At 42.2% G+C, this 16,530-nt stretch overlaps 1 protein-coding gene across 1 annotated transcript in view; it reads right to left on the reverse strand.

Moving 5' to 3' along the window:
* N4BP1 (NEDD4 binding protein 1) overlaps positions 1-16,530 on the reverse strand; it is a 679,137-nt gene that overhangs the window by 197,448 nt on the left and 465,159 nt on the right. Inside the window, exon 8 of the mRNA XM_044081613.1 lies at positions 12,009-12,105. Within this exon, the coding sequence (XP_043937548.1) occupies positions 12,009-12,105 (97 nt within the window). The remainder of the gene's footprint in view (positions 1-12,008; positions 12,106-16,530) is intronic.

Here is a 16,530-nt window from a genome sequence, read left to right on the forward strand (position 1 = left end):
CCTTACAGTGTTCATCAGCAGATGATGGCAGAGAGCAGCTCTGTTAGTACGCCTGATACAAAGTAAAAAACTTTGTTAATCTTTCAAAGTCCTGCAAAAAAAAAGTCAAGGCTGCCAACTCCAGGGAGGATGTTTTACTGTGCGCGCAGTATATGATCCAGTGTCCAGGGCTCTGAGGATTGTGACTTGTGTGGAATGAACATCTCACAGCCCAGACTTCATTTAGTCAGTCTGCCCCACTTTGATGATATAGCTGACCTGGGCTTCGGCGGTCCTAGGGCAGAGAAGCCTAGATAGTTTATTTCTGATCATAATGGTTACTCCGGACAGAGGTCTGTTAGCTGTATGAATGCAGTTTCAGGAGTACCAGCCTTGTGGCACTCAGGCTGCCAAGATTTGCCATCTACTTTCTGCATGTTTACCTCCACTCCGACAGAGACTGGCAGAAGCATGCAGAGTCTGTGGGGACTGACTGCCCATTTCAATGGCTGAGGCCACTCCCAGACCTACGGGATGGAAGAGCAACTTTGTGCATTATACCATCCCTTGAGGGTCCTCCCCCTCCTTTGATCTCCTTGAGACAGGGATTCTTTTCTAAACACCTTCTCTGGGAAAGACTCTCCCGACGATACCAACATATGCTAAGAGGCCTGCATAACTGCTTCCTTTTTTTTTTTTTTTTTTTTTGAATAAACCCCACCTGCAGAGTGGCCTATCTGCTTGTGTGAATTTTCTTAATGAAACCCAAACAAAATCGGCAATTACACCAAAAATGAGACCATCTTAAGTAAAACAACATTTAGAATGCAAATCTTTGTATAGGACTGATGCCCTTTCTAGTTTACAGGAAGCATACACTGGGAAATGAAAGTTTCCTTAGATTCTTCACTTTTTTTCACAATAAAAAAAGCCCAACAAAAGTGAAATAAAATGAATACTTTCCCATATAGAACACTTACCATTTCAAAAAACCCCAATGGAGCTCTGTGGCTATAGTCAAAATGACCATAAACCTTCTCACAGACAAGCATAAGCCTACATAAAAAAAAAAAAAAAAAGGAACTGTAGTTTGAATCAAGTGCATGCCCTTGCGTATGGAGGAGCTAATCTGCACCCATAAGTTCACAGAGCTTTGGGAGATGAGACAGATGGGCAGACGTCCACCTGATGCTAATTCCCATATGTCAGGAATTCTATTGCAACCATTAGCCTTACATAAAAACATCACATTACTGTCCTGCTACATAAATCCCAGGAGTCTGTGAATAATACTTTACATTCAGAGGATTTACATTACTGCCTAATCCTCAAGGTGAGGGGTGTAGAATATCCCAGCACTATTATAGGGATACAGGACACCTTACTGCAGAATCTACATCTATTACCTTCAAATTGCAACCCCTTCATCAAATTACCTAATGGATCAGAAACTCATCACACTGGGGGGGGGGGGGGGTTACACACACAAAACTAAAGAGAATAAAAACTAAACATTAAAACAAACACACACAAGCTATAAAAGAAAATAAGGAAAACACATAGGTATTTTTAAAGGATAAAAGTAAAATCCTCTGCAATTACTCTTCACACCTCCTGCTATATACATATCTCATATCTATATATGTGTTTGTGTGATATTAATATATACTAAACTCTTGAGATTCACCCAGAGAAAGGGAAACCACAAACACTATGCGGTACTAAATGATTTTTCTACTTCACCACTCTCGCAAAACCTTTAATTCAGCCAACTAAAATACATCTGTGCAAGGCTTGCTGATGGTAAGGCACACAAGCAAGAGCAATACTCGATGAGAGGGGTTAGAGCAGTGAAAATCTGTTAATCACTCCCACAATAAAGTGCCCTGTTCCCCATTATTTTATTTATTTTACATTTGTTTACCGAGATAGTCTGACTTGACACAGGTCCATTTACATCGGAGGCCCGGGGAGAAATGCTCCATAATTAATTAACATCAACATGGTAATACAAACAATAATATAACAGTGATAACCGAGGTAAGTGCAGACATAAAAAGTCTCATACAATCCAGTGTAAACAATAAACAATACCATCAGCAGTAAGTGAGTAAATAGAGAGTCTCATACATTAAGCTTTAACGTTGGATTAGTGAGATAGGATAAAAGAATTAAAAAATCATATGATTAGACAAGGCTTATTATACAATTTCAAGCTGACAGTAAGATACCTAACTGCAGGAAGGAAGGTGTAAAGTGTGCTGAGATTGTGAGATTCATGTGATGAATGGACATATAGCCATGTATACATAATATGTGATTTGAGAGCATTTTTGAAATTTGTGTAAGTGGGGGCAGAGGTCAGAGAAGGGGGGAGGTTATTCCAGGATCTAGCTATGGCACAAGAAAAGAGCTTTCCCTGAGTTGTTAGCTTTAGAGATGCAGTGGAGGAATTTCTCAGTAGATTGCAGAGGACGATTAGTTCTGTATGGAGAAAGTAACTGGCTTAGTGCTGGGTTTTTTTCAGGATGTCTAACAGTATTAAAGGCAATGACTAGCTGGTGGTAACTGAGTAGCTGGGGAAGTTCTAACCATCGCAGTTCCCTTAGAGATCGACAGTGATGGGTTCTGAAGGTGGAGTTGTTAGCAAACTTGGCAATTTTATTGTAATATAATTTTTCTGACTTGGGTAAGAATTAGCACGGCATACATTAGAGTGGAGAGCAGATGGGTTTCGGCTAGAGTGATACGTGCCTGTTCTGAGAGGAATTGTTTATGCCTATATAGGGTTCCCATTTTTTGTGGACTTTTTTTATGGTCTGTGAGATATGGACATCGAAGAATAGGTTATTGTCAATTTCTACACCGAGGAGTTTGGTATGGACAGAGGGAGATATGACTGTACCATTTTTGGAAGAGATTGAAAAGGATAGCGGGGTAGGTATAGACTTGTTGGGGGTGAAAAGTAGCAGTTTTGTCTTACTGAGGTTTAGGATTAGTTGGATATCAGTAATCCAACTTTCTACAGAAATGAAGGATTCTTGTGCGAGTTGTTGTAGAGTAGAAAGTGATGGAGCAGAGCAGATAAGAGTCGAATCGTCAGCATACTGTATAAGGGAGGCATGCTGGGTGCAGGTGTGTAGATTGTTGGTAAATATGGAGAAGAGTAGTGTGCCTAAAATTCAGCCTTGTGGTACGCCTATTGTACTTGGGAGTAAAGGAGATTGTATGCCTTGCCATTGAAATGATTGCTGCCTATGTGACAGATAGCTTTTAAACCAGGCAATAGTCAAAAGGGCAAAGGATAGGGAGGCCAGGGAGTCAAGAAGTTTGGAGTGTGAGACCATATCAAATGCTTTTGAGAGATCTAAAAATATTGCAGAAACAAAATTGTTATTTCTGTGAAGGTTGACCTGCTTGGCGAAAGAGAGGAGAGCAGTTGTTGTGCTGTGATTTTGCCAGAAACCATGTTGTGTGGAGGAGAGAAGATTGTGTGTGTTTAGGAATTTCATGACTTGACAGTGAATACATTTCTCAAGCAGTTTAGATAAGGGGGATAGAATGGCAATAGGACGGTAGTTTGAGAATTCATAAGAATTACCACCTTTATGAAGTGGTATAATATATGAAACTTTCCAGAGTTGGGGATGTAGGCTTCCTGTACTGAGCGGTGGATGAGAATAGAAACTGGGTAAAACAGGGATTCAGCAGCAATTTTTAGGAATCTGGCCGGTAGACTGTCAGCTGCAAGAGTGATTGGCTTTAGTTTTAGGAGGAGTTTTTTAATAGTGGAAGTGGGAACTGGTGAGAGAGCAAAGGAGGGGATATTGCTGGTACATTTGGTAGGCATATGTGTATGGTTGTTATTGGATAGCTGGGAGGATAGAGTTAGGATGGCTTCTGTAAACTGGTGATTAAATTGGGATGCTATATCTTTGGTACTGCTGTCTGAGGAGGAGGAGGCTGGAGTGGTAATTTTTCCTGGTTTTAGAAGGGAGTTGATAGCATGCCAAAATTTTTGGGGGTCTTCTTAATGCTTGTTTTGGACCCGGAGGAAATAGTTCTTTTTGTCCAGCTTAGTTTGTTTCTTGGCCTGATTTCTGAGTTGTAGGAAATTTTGTTTGGCTATGCTAGTGTTATCCCTTTTCCAGATTTTCCAAGCTTTATCTCTAGACTTTAGTAAGGCTCTTGTGTCCCTACTCAGCCATGGTGCATAGTTTGCCTTGACTCTGATTTTTCTAATGGGTGCAACTTTGTTGAGGACATTTAAGAGAGTGCTATTAAAGTATCTGATGGCTTGATTTAAACCTAGGGTTAGTAGTGGTTTCCAGTTAGTTTGGTTTTAGAGTAGAGTTTAGCTCCTGTATGTTTAGTTTACGGTCATCTCTAACTTGTCTAAAGGTTATGGGCTTGGGTATGTTGGTGCGTTTGCAAAGATGAAAAGTTGGGAGATGGTCATGGAGACCATCTGGTAGACAACCTGTCTGGTAGTTTTGTTTGAGGGTAACTGACTAGTGTCCAATCTAGAATGGATTGTTTAGTGTCCAATCTAGAATGGATTGTTTAGTGTCCAATCTAGAATGGATTGTTTAGTGTCCAATCTAGAATGGATTGTTTAGTGTCCAATCTAGAATGGATTGTTTAGTGTCCAATCTAGAATGGATTGTTTATGGGTTCTTTTATCAACTCTAGTAGGGTTTTGAATGAGTTGTGAAAAACCAACGAGATTAATATGATTAGTGGAGTTGTTAGAATTACAGGCTATCCAGTCGGTATTTAGATCACCTAGTAAGATAGTTCTTGTTGCAGATTCTCTGAGGTCCACTGTAATATTTCCTCAATAGTAGGCGAGTTGTTTCCTGGGGGAATATAACAGCAAAGAATATTAATTTTTTTGTTATTGTTGTATAGTGATTATGTCTGGGAAGTAGTGGGTTATAAATGCATGTAGGTCAGGAAGCTTACTGGATATGCTCCTGGTGTTGATGTTGAGAATTAGCAGGTCAGAGTTTTGTTTGTTTGAGGGTGGGGTATTAAGTGGACCTGGGTTTGGGTGTATGTCACCTGATATAAGTAGGCGCTTTGTGATCAGTAGTATGTGTTTAATTATAAGTGCTATTTCTAAGTTGGATCTGAATGAGTTGGATCTGAATGATATTTTAGTAGTATAAGATTAAATTTAACAATTAAACATTAAACAACAAAACTAAAGCATTTTATTTATGGAATGCTCAACAAGAAAGAAAGGTTATTTGAATTTAAAAAAAAAAGGGCAGTTAAGTGGGAAGAGTTGCATATAATCACAATCAGAGGGTACCAAATGGCTGCTCTCATTTACTGACATTCACGTCCAAGAGGCAGGAGGGTTTTGATAATGGACAAACAATAATTCTGGATCAGAGTACAATTCCCCCTAGTGTGGAAAAATAAGACTAGCTCACAAAACAAGGATTGCCATAACCCAGCAAGATGTTTAATTATAATCCTTCACAATGAAGAAACCCAAGGTGTAAATTCTACAACATTGTTTCATTATTTTAATCTATTCATGATGTTTAAAATACAAATGAAGAATATACAACAAAGCTAGCATACTGCCCTTTTATAAAAATGCATCACCCTATGCAATAGATGTCTCCAGAAGGAAGGTGCAGTTGAATAAAATCTTACCATAACAGTAGATGTCCTTCTCTTCACTGTTGCAGCATTCTAAACAGAAGAGTTCTCCCACCCAAGACAACACGACACTTGGCCAGTATTAAGAAGCCTAATGATCCTGTATGCACAGTACATCACACTTATGCTACCTGCTCAGAATGTAGGGCATAAAAGGGACACTCAGAAGAAACTACCCAGAACTGAATTTCCCTAGAAGCGAGCAATCTCCATAGGACAAAGGAGTCCATGCACATCCAGAAGGAAAAACTGAAGAAAAAATGAAACCCTCAGCCAGAAGAGAAACTAAAACAAACACCAGAAGAGGAGGGAGGGAGCGAATACAGCAACAGTGAAGCAAAGGACATCTACTGGTATTGTAAGATTTTTACACAACTGGACTATGCCCTCCTATATCAGTGCTGCAGTATTCTAACTAGAAGGGAGACTAAAAAAAGCTCAAGAGACAGAATGGGAGGTGGAAGGCTGAAAGAGCCCTCAAGAAAACCATACAAAACCTGCTCTGGCTCTAGAACCCATATCCAGCTTATAATGCCTAGAAAAGGCATGCACTGAAGACCAAGTAGCAGCTTCAAGGATGGAATTGGTGTCCAACCCTTTAAAGAAAGTACCAGAAGAGGCAACAGCCCCAGTGGAATGAGCTCTAAAAGAAGCAGACAGAGATTTGCCATAAAAAGTATAACAAAAGAAAATGGCCTTGGGATATCCAGGAGGAGATGGTTTGCTTAGAAACAGCCAAACCCAATATCCTGCAATTAAATGAAACAAAAAGGTGATCAGACTTATGAATAGGCTTAATTTTATCCAAATAGTACCTGAGCTGTCTGTACACATCCAAGGTATGCAGGACTCTCTCACTAACAGACTGAGGAGAAGGGAAAAAGGAAGGGGAGTTGTACCAACCAACTCAAGGACAACTCATTTACTATTTTGGGCATAAAAGAAGGATTAGTATGAAGGAACACCCTGTCCCTTTGAAAAAAACAAAAAAGGAGAAATGGCCATAAGGGCCTGGAGCTCAGAAACCCTCCAAGCAAAAGTAACACCAACAAAACAGTCTTCCAGGTACAATGTTGCAAAGAAGCAGAATCTGCATGCTCAAAAGGAGCCTGAGTCAATTCTTCGAAAACAAAATTAAGGTGCCAAGGAAGAAGCATTGTTTTCCTTGGAGGCCTAATACGCAGGATGCATTAAAATAATTGTTTGACCTCAAAACAAGAAGCTAAAGGAAGGATCAAGGGAAGATGAGCAGAAATGTCTCTCAAACTGGGCTTCACAGAAGAATAGGCCAGGCCAGGCTGCAGCAACTCACACAAACAAGACAGAACCAGAGGGACCCCCCCCCCCCATTTAAAAAAGTCCCAGTTATGAGCATGGCACCAGACAGAAAATCTTTTCCATTTGGACACAAGATTCCTGACTAGGGCTTTCTTGCCTCGTGTAAAACCCAGAACATGTCCCCAGAAAAGAGGTGCTTGAAAGTGATCAAAACTCTATCACCCACAGCGTCAGTTGAAGAATGGACAAGTGAGGATGGAGGAGATACTCCTTGTTCTGTGTGAGGAGATCCAACCAGTAAAGTAACTTGTGGTGATTGCCCCTGGCCAGATGCATTAACAGGGTGAACTAGTGCGGTATTGGCCAAAAGGGAGTCACTAGCAAGACTTTTTTGGAGTCCAGCTGAATCTTCTGCAGGACTCTTGGAAGAAGATGGAGAAGGGAAAGCATAAAGAAACATCCCCTTCCAAGGAAAAGGAAGGGCGTCTGTCTTCCATGCCATGTGGCATGGCACTCAAGAACAGGAGAGAGTAGGTTGCCTTGTTCAGTGGGGAGGCAAAAAGATCCACCTGAGGATTACCCCATCTATAAACAATGTTCAGAAATGCATCTCTGTGAAGCATCTGTTCGTGAGTCTGTGTTTCAGACCTGCTCAGAGTCTGCCACTAGATTGTGCTCTGTAGCAATGTATAATGCCTGAAGAGTTAACTGACAGCCACCTCTAAGCCTGAAGAGCCATCGTACAGAGGAGTTAAGATTTTGTGCCTCCCTGCTTGTCGACGTAACACATCACTGTAGTGATGTATGTGCCCATCTTCACCAGGCCTGGAGAGAACATGGGGTGAAAAGCTTGAAGGGCCAGAATCAGAGCTCTCACTTTCTTGATGTTGATATGGTCTGAATTCTGATGGGGATGCCAGAGACCCCAAATTTCAGGTGAACAAACAAGCCCCCCCCCACCCCATGTTTGAGGCATCTGTGAATAGTTCTTGAGAAGGTACTAGAGGCTGAAAGGGCCAGCCTGGGTTGAGAGTGAACTGTTGAATCCACCACTCAAATTCCTTCTTTAGACAAATAAGGGATTACACCGAAATCCAGAGGGTGACAATGCTGCAGCCAAACTGACTTGAGGTTACCACTGAAGTTCCACATATGCAGTCTGGCAACAAGAAACATTGGAACAGAAGAGGCTATGAATCCCAGAACCCAAAGAAACTCCCTAGCTCGCATGGCAGTCAGAGGAAGAAGAGACTGAAAGAAGGCGGTCAATGGCCAACCTTTTGGAAGTGGAAGAGAGGCCAACTTTGACACTGTCAGAATCTTGCATCCCAGATACACAAGATCCTGAGAGCCAGTCAGGACGGACTTTTGGAAGTTGATAGTCATCCCCAGACTTTGAAGAAGAGAGATGGTGAACTGCAGACCCTGTAACAGGCAGGTGAAAGAAGGAACTTGAAGCAACAGATCTAGATAAGGAAAAATCCTAATGCCTTGGAGTCTGCAGAAAGCAATCACAGGAGCTAGGCATTTTGTGAACACCCTTGGGGCAACAGAGAGGCCAAAGAGCAAAGCGGGGAATTGAATATGAAAGGAAGACACAAAGAAATGTAAAAGCTTCCTGAAAAGAGGGTAAATAGACAAAGACACCAGAAAAGCCTGGGGTAATCCAAAAGGACACAGGGTTTGAAGAGTGAGCATCCAAAAAGAAGGGACCAGGCGAGAGGTGTTGACTCGGGAGAGATCCAGAATAGGTCTCCAAGTGCCCTCCTTTTGAGGAACCAGGAACATCCTGGAATAAAAACCCTTTCCCATTTGAGAAAGGGGTACAAGTTGAATGTTTCCTTGGTTGTCCAGGGGACCCTAGTACCTCCAGGAAATGAGGAAGTGGTTCTACAGTAGTTTGATGAATCCCTTAAAAAAGGAGGGAGAGATTTACATACCATGAAATAACCCTGATGGCTTGAAAGAACCCAAGATTCTGAAGTGATGAAACATCAATTTGGAAGACAAAGGGAAAGCTGAAGGGACAAAGGATCCTGATCTAAAAGAAGGGGGGGGAAGTGTCAAAGAGAAGCAGGCTTATCAGATAAAGGAGGCTTCTGGGCCACAGAAATCTGAGAAGCCTTACCAGAGTTGGCCCACCTACCACCTTTACTGCCCTTGGAGGCCTAGTGGGGTTACCTGCGAACAAAAGCAGATCTAGAAGGATAATTCCTCTGGAACTCACGGATAGGAAAGACAAAATTATGTAAGGTCCAGGAAGGCTTTGCAGAGACAGCAGCAGTCCCAAAAATTAGAAGTTCTGTACCTACCATAACGTTCCATGTTAGTTGTCTTCTCTCACCTTCTTTCTTGCTGGATCCCAGTCTTCCAGTTTCTAAAGTGACCTTATCCAGATGGTTGACTTCCACCATTTCCTATGTGTACTCTCTCAGAGGCAAACAACTATCTTCTAAGCCAAAAGCACACTCAACCAGGAGTCTATCCACTTCTGCAGCTTTTCAGGATAGACTACCTATTGATACCATTTGTGCAGCAGCTACTTGGGCCACGCCTCATACCTTTGTCTCTCATTACAAGTTGGACTTGGCCTCCAGAGATAGGGCCAGTTTTGGTTCCACAGTTCTCAAGAGTCTGTTCCATTGAGCCACCCGGGATACAGGTGCTAGGGACGCGGTCCCATCCAGCAAGAATGAAGGCGAGATTGACAACTTAACATTTAGAAGTTATGTACCTACCATAACGTTCCATGTTAGTTGTCTTCTCTCACCTTCTTTCTTGCGTCCCTCCCTCCTTCCCCCTGGCCTGGACAGATCTTGAAAAGTCTCCTCTTCTCAGGTTGTTCTCTCCTGACTCTTAGGTAGGAGAGTCATTTGTTAGGAGTTGTTGTTTCCTAGTTGTTCTAGGTTTATCCTTAGCAGGGTATGTTAGCTACCAAACGAGATCTGAGGTAGTCCCGCCTTGCATCATGGGATATAGGGTTGCCTCGAGCTGGTAAAAGGAGTTCTCAAGCTAAGAAAGTGCCGAGTCAGAGCCGAGGATCGGATCCGAACTCATCCAGCAAGAATGAAGGCGAGATTGACAACTTAACATGGGAATTTATTATCCAAAGGTGCATCCAACAACTTAGACTTAATGTCCTCAGGCAGAGAGTGGAGATGAAGCCAAGAATAATACCTCATGACAGACCCAAAAGCTGCAGCCCTGGAAAAGACATCAGTATAATCACAACTGCACTTAATGGAGTGTCGAGCCACTTGAGAAGCAGCACCTAAAATAGATAAGGTAGGGTATTTGCCTTCAGAATTAGGGAGATCAAAAATAACCTGACAAGCCTGAGCAATCATGGCCAGAGCATACCTGGTTGTGTGGGTTTGGTAATCAACAGCCCTAAAGGCCGAACTAGAAGAAATGCAAACTTTCTTACCAATCAACTCCATTGACCTACTATCCTTATCAGAAGGAAGGCAAAAGTTTAGAAGGTTTGTCAGAAGAGACTGACACCACACAGCAGGATCCGCAGGAGGACATTTAAATAAAAACTGACAATCCTCAGAAACCTTACAGGTTTCTTAGGAGCAGGAGGCTGAGAATCAGGAGACCTGGAAGCAGCAAGGAAAATATTTAACACGGCAACCAACACAGGAGGAACTGCTGATGATTTAGGAGTATCCACCTGAAGCAACTCATATCTTCTCTAAATATCAGTCACTTGAGAAGAATCCCATTTAAAGTATCCCATCATCTTAGCAGCTGTGTCCCCAAAGGGCATTTCCTCAAAAGGAGACTTGGGGCAAACAGACTCCTCTTCATTAGAACTATAAGCCACAGGCGAATGCATCTGTGAAGAACAATACAGAGACCCCTTCATCAGACAATGAATCCTCATCCGAATAATCTGGTTCCCTAAGCCGTTTAGAAGGGGTAGATGTACAAGGAGAAGCAGGTACTGAAATCCCTTGAGGAGGCTTTAGAGCTATTAAGGCAGAAAACAAGCCTTGAGTAAACTCTTGCCATTCCCTTTTTTGATGGACTGAAACATGCTTCAGTTTTTGTCTTTTCTTGGAAGGGACATCATCCCCAATAAATACTGGAGGTTACAACCCTTGGTGAGATTTGATAACAGAACCGGAATCTTCTCCCTGAACAATATCTGCGGAATCCCTCTAGAACCCACTATGATAATCAACTGTGGTTTCCCCTCGATGTCCGGAGCAGACACCTGTAAAGACTCAGAAGGCATGCAAAAAGATGGATCCATGCCAGCCTCCGATGGGATAGTGGCAGAGGAATCTGCTGTAGATGCTGAATGAACTACAGAGCTATTACCCACTTCTACAAAGACATCTAGTGGAGTCTGGACAGCTAAACATCCGGCCAAGCCTTCTTCTTACCTAGAGAAAGTATCTCAGGGTTAATGGACTCTGTCATGGTACACTGGTTTAATTGTTTAAGCCACTGGTTTTCAAGATAAATGGCCAGGGTAAACAAACTGCTTCAGACCGTCTTACAGACACTACAAGAGGTATGGTTGTGGTAACCACCTAAACAAAAAAAAGACACTGTTCGTGACGATCCTTATGGGGAATTTACCTCCCACACTGACATTTTCCCTTCCCTGGATGACATGAACTCTAGGTAGCAAAATAAAATACAAGACCCAGAAAGGCAAAAAAAAAAAAAAAACCAAAACAAAATAAAACACAGACAAAAAAAAAATGGCCCCAAGAGGGCACTTATATGGTGGCCAAGTATTCAGTACAGCAACAAGGCTTTCAGACCAACTAGCAATAATGGCGTTCAAACTGGTGGCAAAGAATTCTGGGTGATTCTGTCTGCAAGTCCCTTTTATGCCATATGTTCTGTGTGAGCAGCATATGTATAATATGGTGCATACAAGATCATTAGGATTCTGTATACTGGCCAAGTGTTGAGCTGACCTGGGCTGGAGATCCCTATTGTTTAGAATACTGCATCAGCGATACAGAAGGACATCATTTTGTACTGCATCAAGAATTAGTAAAATAAAATTACCAATGAAGTGTTTACTAAAAGTGTTTAAAAAGGCAACATACCTGTCATCATGAGCTGCAATTCGTTCACCACAGACTGTTCTTGCAGGGGTAAAGGAGAGGACACCCAACTCTTTCAACTGTGTTAAAAACAGCTGCTCTGTTGAAAGAAATAAAAGCCAAAAGAATCCTGATCATCTGTTAATCATACTAATATGTTGAGAAGTTTCTTGAAAGCATGTGGCATTTAAAATCTGTGAATCCTAACTCAAACACAATAACCTTCTGTAAACAAAACACGGATAGGGGAAGAAAATCAAACTAAAGAAAGACTGCATAGCTAACATTTAATACAGCACTGGATTCAGATCTACTCAAAATTGTCTTCTTGTTCAGACTTTCAATCTTCTCTCACCAATCAGATATTACACCAAAGGACTCTGTGCTGCATCACTACACTGTACACAACATGAGTAATCAGAATATTTTAGCCAGGGAAATATGCATGTTTATGAAGTCTATGAACAGAACTCCATCTGTAGAGGTGACAACTTTGACCTTTTCTCCACTGTAGTTGGTATATATAGTTGGGGGAGCACAGCTCCCCACATCAGGGGTGTGGGGACAAAGCCCCCCCCCCACTTGGGTGGGTTTGATTTAGCTAGATGTGGGTCTGTTGTGCTGCGGGGTAAGTATTTCTTTGGCCTGGGAGTATTGATCGAATTGTGGAAGTGATTTTCGCTGAATGAGGGTCGATGAATCTGTGTTCACTGAAAAGACATTTCGGAGAACTAGTACTGACCCCTCTAGAGCCACTCTTCTGTATTATTCTGATGGTCTTAAAAGGTGACATATGTGGTCGTCTGGTGGGCTACACACAGGATATGGCAAATAATGGTAATATTACATGTAGAAGTCTACAGTATTTTCAACACTTCAAGTACTAAGTGCTCACTCCATTACCCACTAAATGTCACCAAACAATACTGCCAACTTAAAATATATACTGTATGTGCGTGTGTGCGTGTACACATTTTTTTTTTACACATACACACTGTCACTTGGAAACAGGTCCTTAATGCTCTTTGTAAAAATATACATTTAAACACATAACTTCCCACTGCTGTCACTTGTGAACACGTCCCTAATGCTGTTTGTAAGGCCAAGAATACTGCATCAATTGGCCAAGACAATATCCCAGGACGACTTTTAAATAGAATGAAATATGACCCATCAGTCCTTCTGGAATTGATATTTAACTGCAGTCTCCAAACAGGCTTCATGGCTCATGAATGGAGAACAGCAACAGCCATCCCTCTGCACAAAAGTGGGGCATCTACAGACCCTGGAAACTACAGCTACACAAGTCTCACTGGTCTCAAATGCATAGCCATGGAAAGAATTATCATAGAAATGAACAATAATGACGTAGGAAATCTCCAAACAGTGGAACCAATCCAATTTGGTTTCATCAAAGGCAAGTCATGCCTTCTTAACCTGGTGAACTTCTTTGAAAAGATCACCAAAGCAAAAGATGAGGGCAAAATGGTTCATACTGTCTACCTTAACCTAACCAAGGCATCTGACACAATACCCCACTCAGGCATAGTTGACAAACTCAAGGGGCTAGGTATAAACCCGTATGTCAACCCAGTGGGCAGATAGCTGGCTCACAGACAGGACCCACAAAGTTAGAATTGGGGAGTCCACCTCTACAAAGTGGCCAGTCACAAGTGGAGTCCTTCAGAGATCAGTCTTGGGACTGATCCTTTTTAGCATTTACTTTTCTGAAGTCAAGGCCAGTGTCAGCGGCCTCTGGTTGACTAAATTTGCAGATGGTTGCAAATTAGGAGCTGTAACTGAATCCCCCACCAATACATATGTTCTTCAGGAAGGACTGACACATACAAGCAACTTGTGTCAGAGACATGGACTAAAACTAAATGCCAAGAAATATATAACAGTATCTTCTGGGAAGTCATCCATCCCTGGTAACTATCATACTGACAATGCACCCCTTAGTGTTGAACCAGTAGTCAGGGACTTCGGGACACACACAGACAGTAATCTAGCTTTTAATCATCATGTGTCAACAGTAGTAACGAAATCATTTCATGTTGTGCAACTTGTAAACAAAGGTATGGCATCTAGGTCCAAGGAAGTCATTATTCCACTGTATTTGGCATTCATCAGACCTGTCATAGACTACAATGCTCCTTTGGTATGTAACCAGGCATATCCAACTGGAATGTCCACAGAGGTTTCTCACTAAAAGAATACATAGCGTAAGTAACATGTCCTATGCAGACTGCCTCAAGGCCCTATCCCTGTATTCTGTCCTCAACAAGCTGTTGACAGGAGATCTATGTCTGGCATACAGGGCATTGCCAGACCCCATACTGATGGACCTCCTGCATATCCACCAAACAAACAATCAGAATTACCTGTTCTAAAGACTTAAACATTGCCTGTGATATAAATAGGACCTACTGGAGAGACAGGTTATGTATCCCAGAGGCAAACCCTTCTCTGGAACAGGCTTCCCCATCCATGTGAAGCAGAGTTCCTCCTTATCCCAATTCAAATGCAACTTGACGATTGGATGGCGAACAGGAAATTCATCCCTGGTTTGGCACCTATGTCTCTAACAGACACAGGCAGCCTGTAAATGTTTCATCTCCGAGGCCCCTGCTTACACTTTTCAAGGTTATCAGAACTTCTCAGAGATGTGGGATGCATGGCTAGGTGTAAAAAGGCCCTTGAGGTTGTTAGCTCAGTAAACACCTATGAACCTATGTAGGTGACAGACCTGTCATTTTATTAAGTGCTGCACGTGTGTCTGACCTACGAAATTTGCATCAGAATAACTAGGCTATAATATTCTTTTAGTTGGTTGGCTACAGCACGTAGCATGTGATTTAACTGGTTCCCTTCGAATTTCATATGGCCTCCATACAGTGCGGAATGGGAAATTTTCCCTTTTCCTCATTGTAGTGCGATCTTGGAGTTGGTATATTTAAATAGCAGGGGATGCAGGGGATGCGGGGGGAGCTTGCCCCCCCCCCCACCCCCCGCAAAAATGTCCAGGAACATTTTTTTTGTTGTTTTTTTTCTTTCTTTTGGGTGTTCGAAGTTTTGACACTTCGATCATATGATCTCGGCCATATGAAATTTGAAGTTTTAAAACTTCAATCATCTGAATAGACCCGATTTAACGATGCACTTAATTAGCGGATGTATGACTATGGACTTAGAATACATGCGTAAAGCAGTGTGGGTACAAAGCCTCCCATGCAACTGAGTCTATATTTCAAACACAAAACATTAAGCGACACTGTTTCAAGTTAATTAAAAATAAATACCTTTATTTCAATATGCTAAAAATACATATGTAATACATCCAACAAGTGTACGGTGTGCTGATTAAGAGAATGAATAATACTTATGACATCCAGAGCAAGGAATTATAGGCTCATAGGTAGGTACTAGGCTGTCAGCTCAAGGGCCTATGTAAGCCTAGTCAGCAAGGTACCATACCTTACGCCACCCAAGAAAGTTATTTTCCTAAGCCACTGTCCAGCAGACATAGAAGTGATCCCCGGGGTGTATTTCCTATTTCCCATCCACTCATCAAGATTTTTCTTGAAGAGTGCTAATGAAGAACTTTGCTTGACATAGATGGGTAGCTTTTTCCAAAGTATAGGAAGTCTCTGGGACAGGAATCTATCCCTCCAGCATGTCCTGTTTATTGTGGTGACAAGGTCTAGGTCCCTAGAGCATGTAGCTTGGAGGGATTGGGATTTCTTTAGGTGTAGCATGTCCAACAGCTCTGGGTTTGACATCGCTTTATATGTTAGGCAGAGATCACATCAGAGTAGGCGATATGCTACGGAGTAAAGCTGGAGTTTTTTGAGGCGGCTAGTGTAGGGCATTTGCTTGAGGCCAGTAATCCTCTTTGTGAGGTACTTCTGTGGCCTTTCCAGCTGCTGCAGATGTCTTGTGAGGTACATTCCAAAAGGGGCTCTGTACTCTATAATGGGTCTAATGAGTGATGAGTAGAGGGGAACAATGACCTTTTTTTCCTGGATGAGAACCCTTTTATAATGAGGTGTGCCACGTAGAAGGACTTCCTGACTACTGTGGCGATGTGACTATCAAAGGAGAGACTACTGTCCACCTGGGTCCCATGGTCTCATCACGCATTCAGTGTTAAGTAGATTGCTGCCTATGTGGTAGTTCATGGGTACAGAGTTTTTACCAACGGGGATGACACTGCACTTTTTGGCAGTGAGCTTGAGGCCATGGCTCTGACACCAGGCATCTGTCTCAGTAGTCCCTTCTGTAGGATGTCCACATCATTTGGGGACTTGACTATGGCTCCTAGTTTGCAGTCATCTGCGAACTTAGTCAGCCAGAGGCCTTTTGTGTTAGCCTGTACTTCAGAGAAGTAGATACCAAACAGGAGAGGCCCCAGGGCAGAATTCTGTGTCACTCCACTTGTCACTGCCTTGAGGTCAGATTTGGAAAAATAATAAATTAGTTTTATTGCCAAACACACTTGTTTTGGGATTGGTTTCTTTCAAAG

Source organism: Protopterus annectens, chromosome 8.part1 (assembly GCF_019279795.1).
Source record: "Protopterus annectens isolate FY-2018-M chromosome 8.part1, PAN1.0, whole genome shotgun sequence".
NCBI classification, from domain to species: domain Eukaryota; kingdom Metazoa; phylum Chordata; order Ceratodontiformes; family Protopteridae; genus Protopterus; species Protopterus annectens.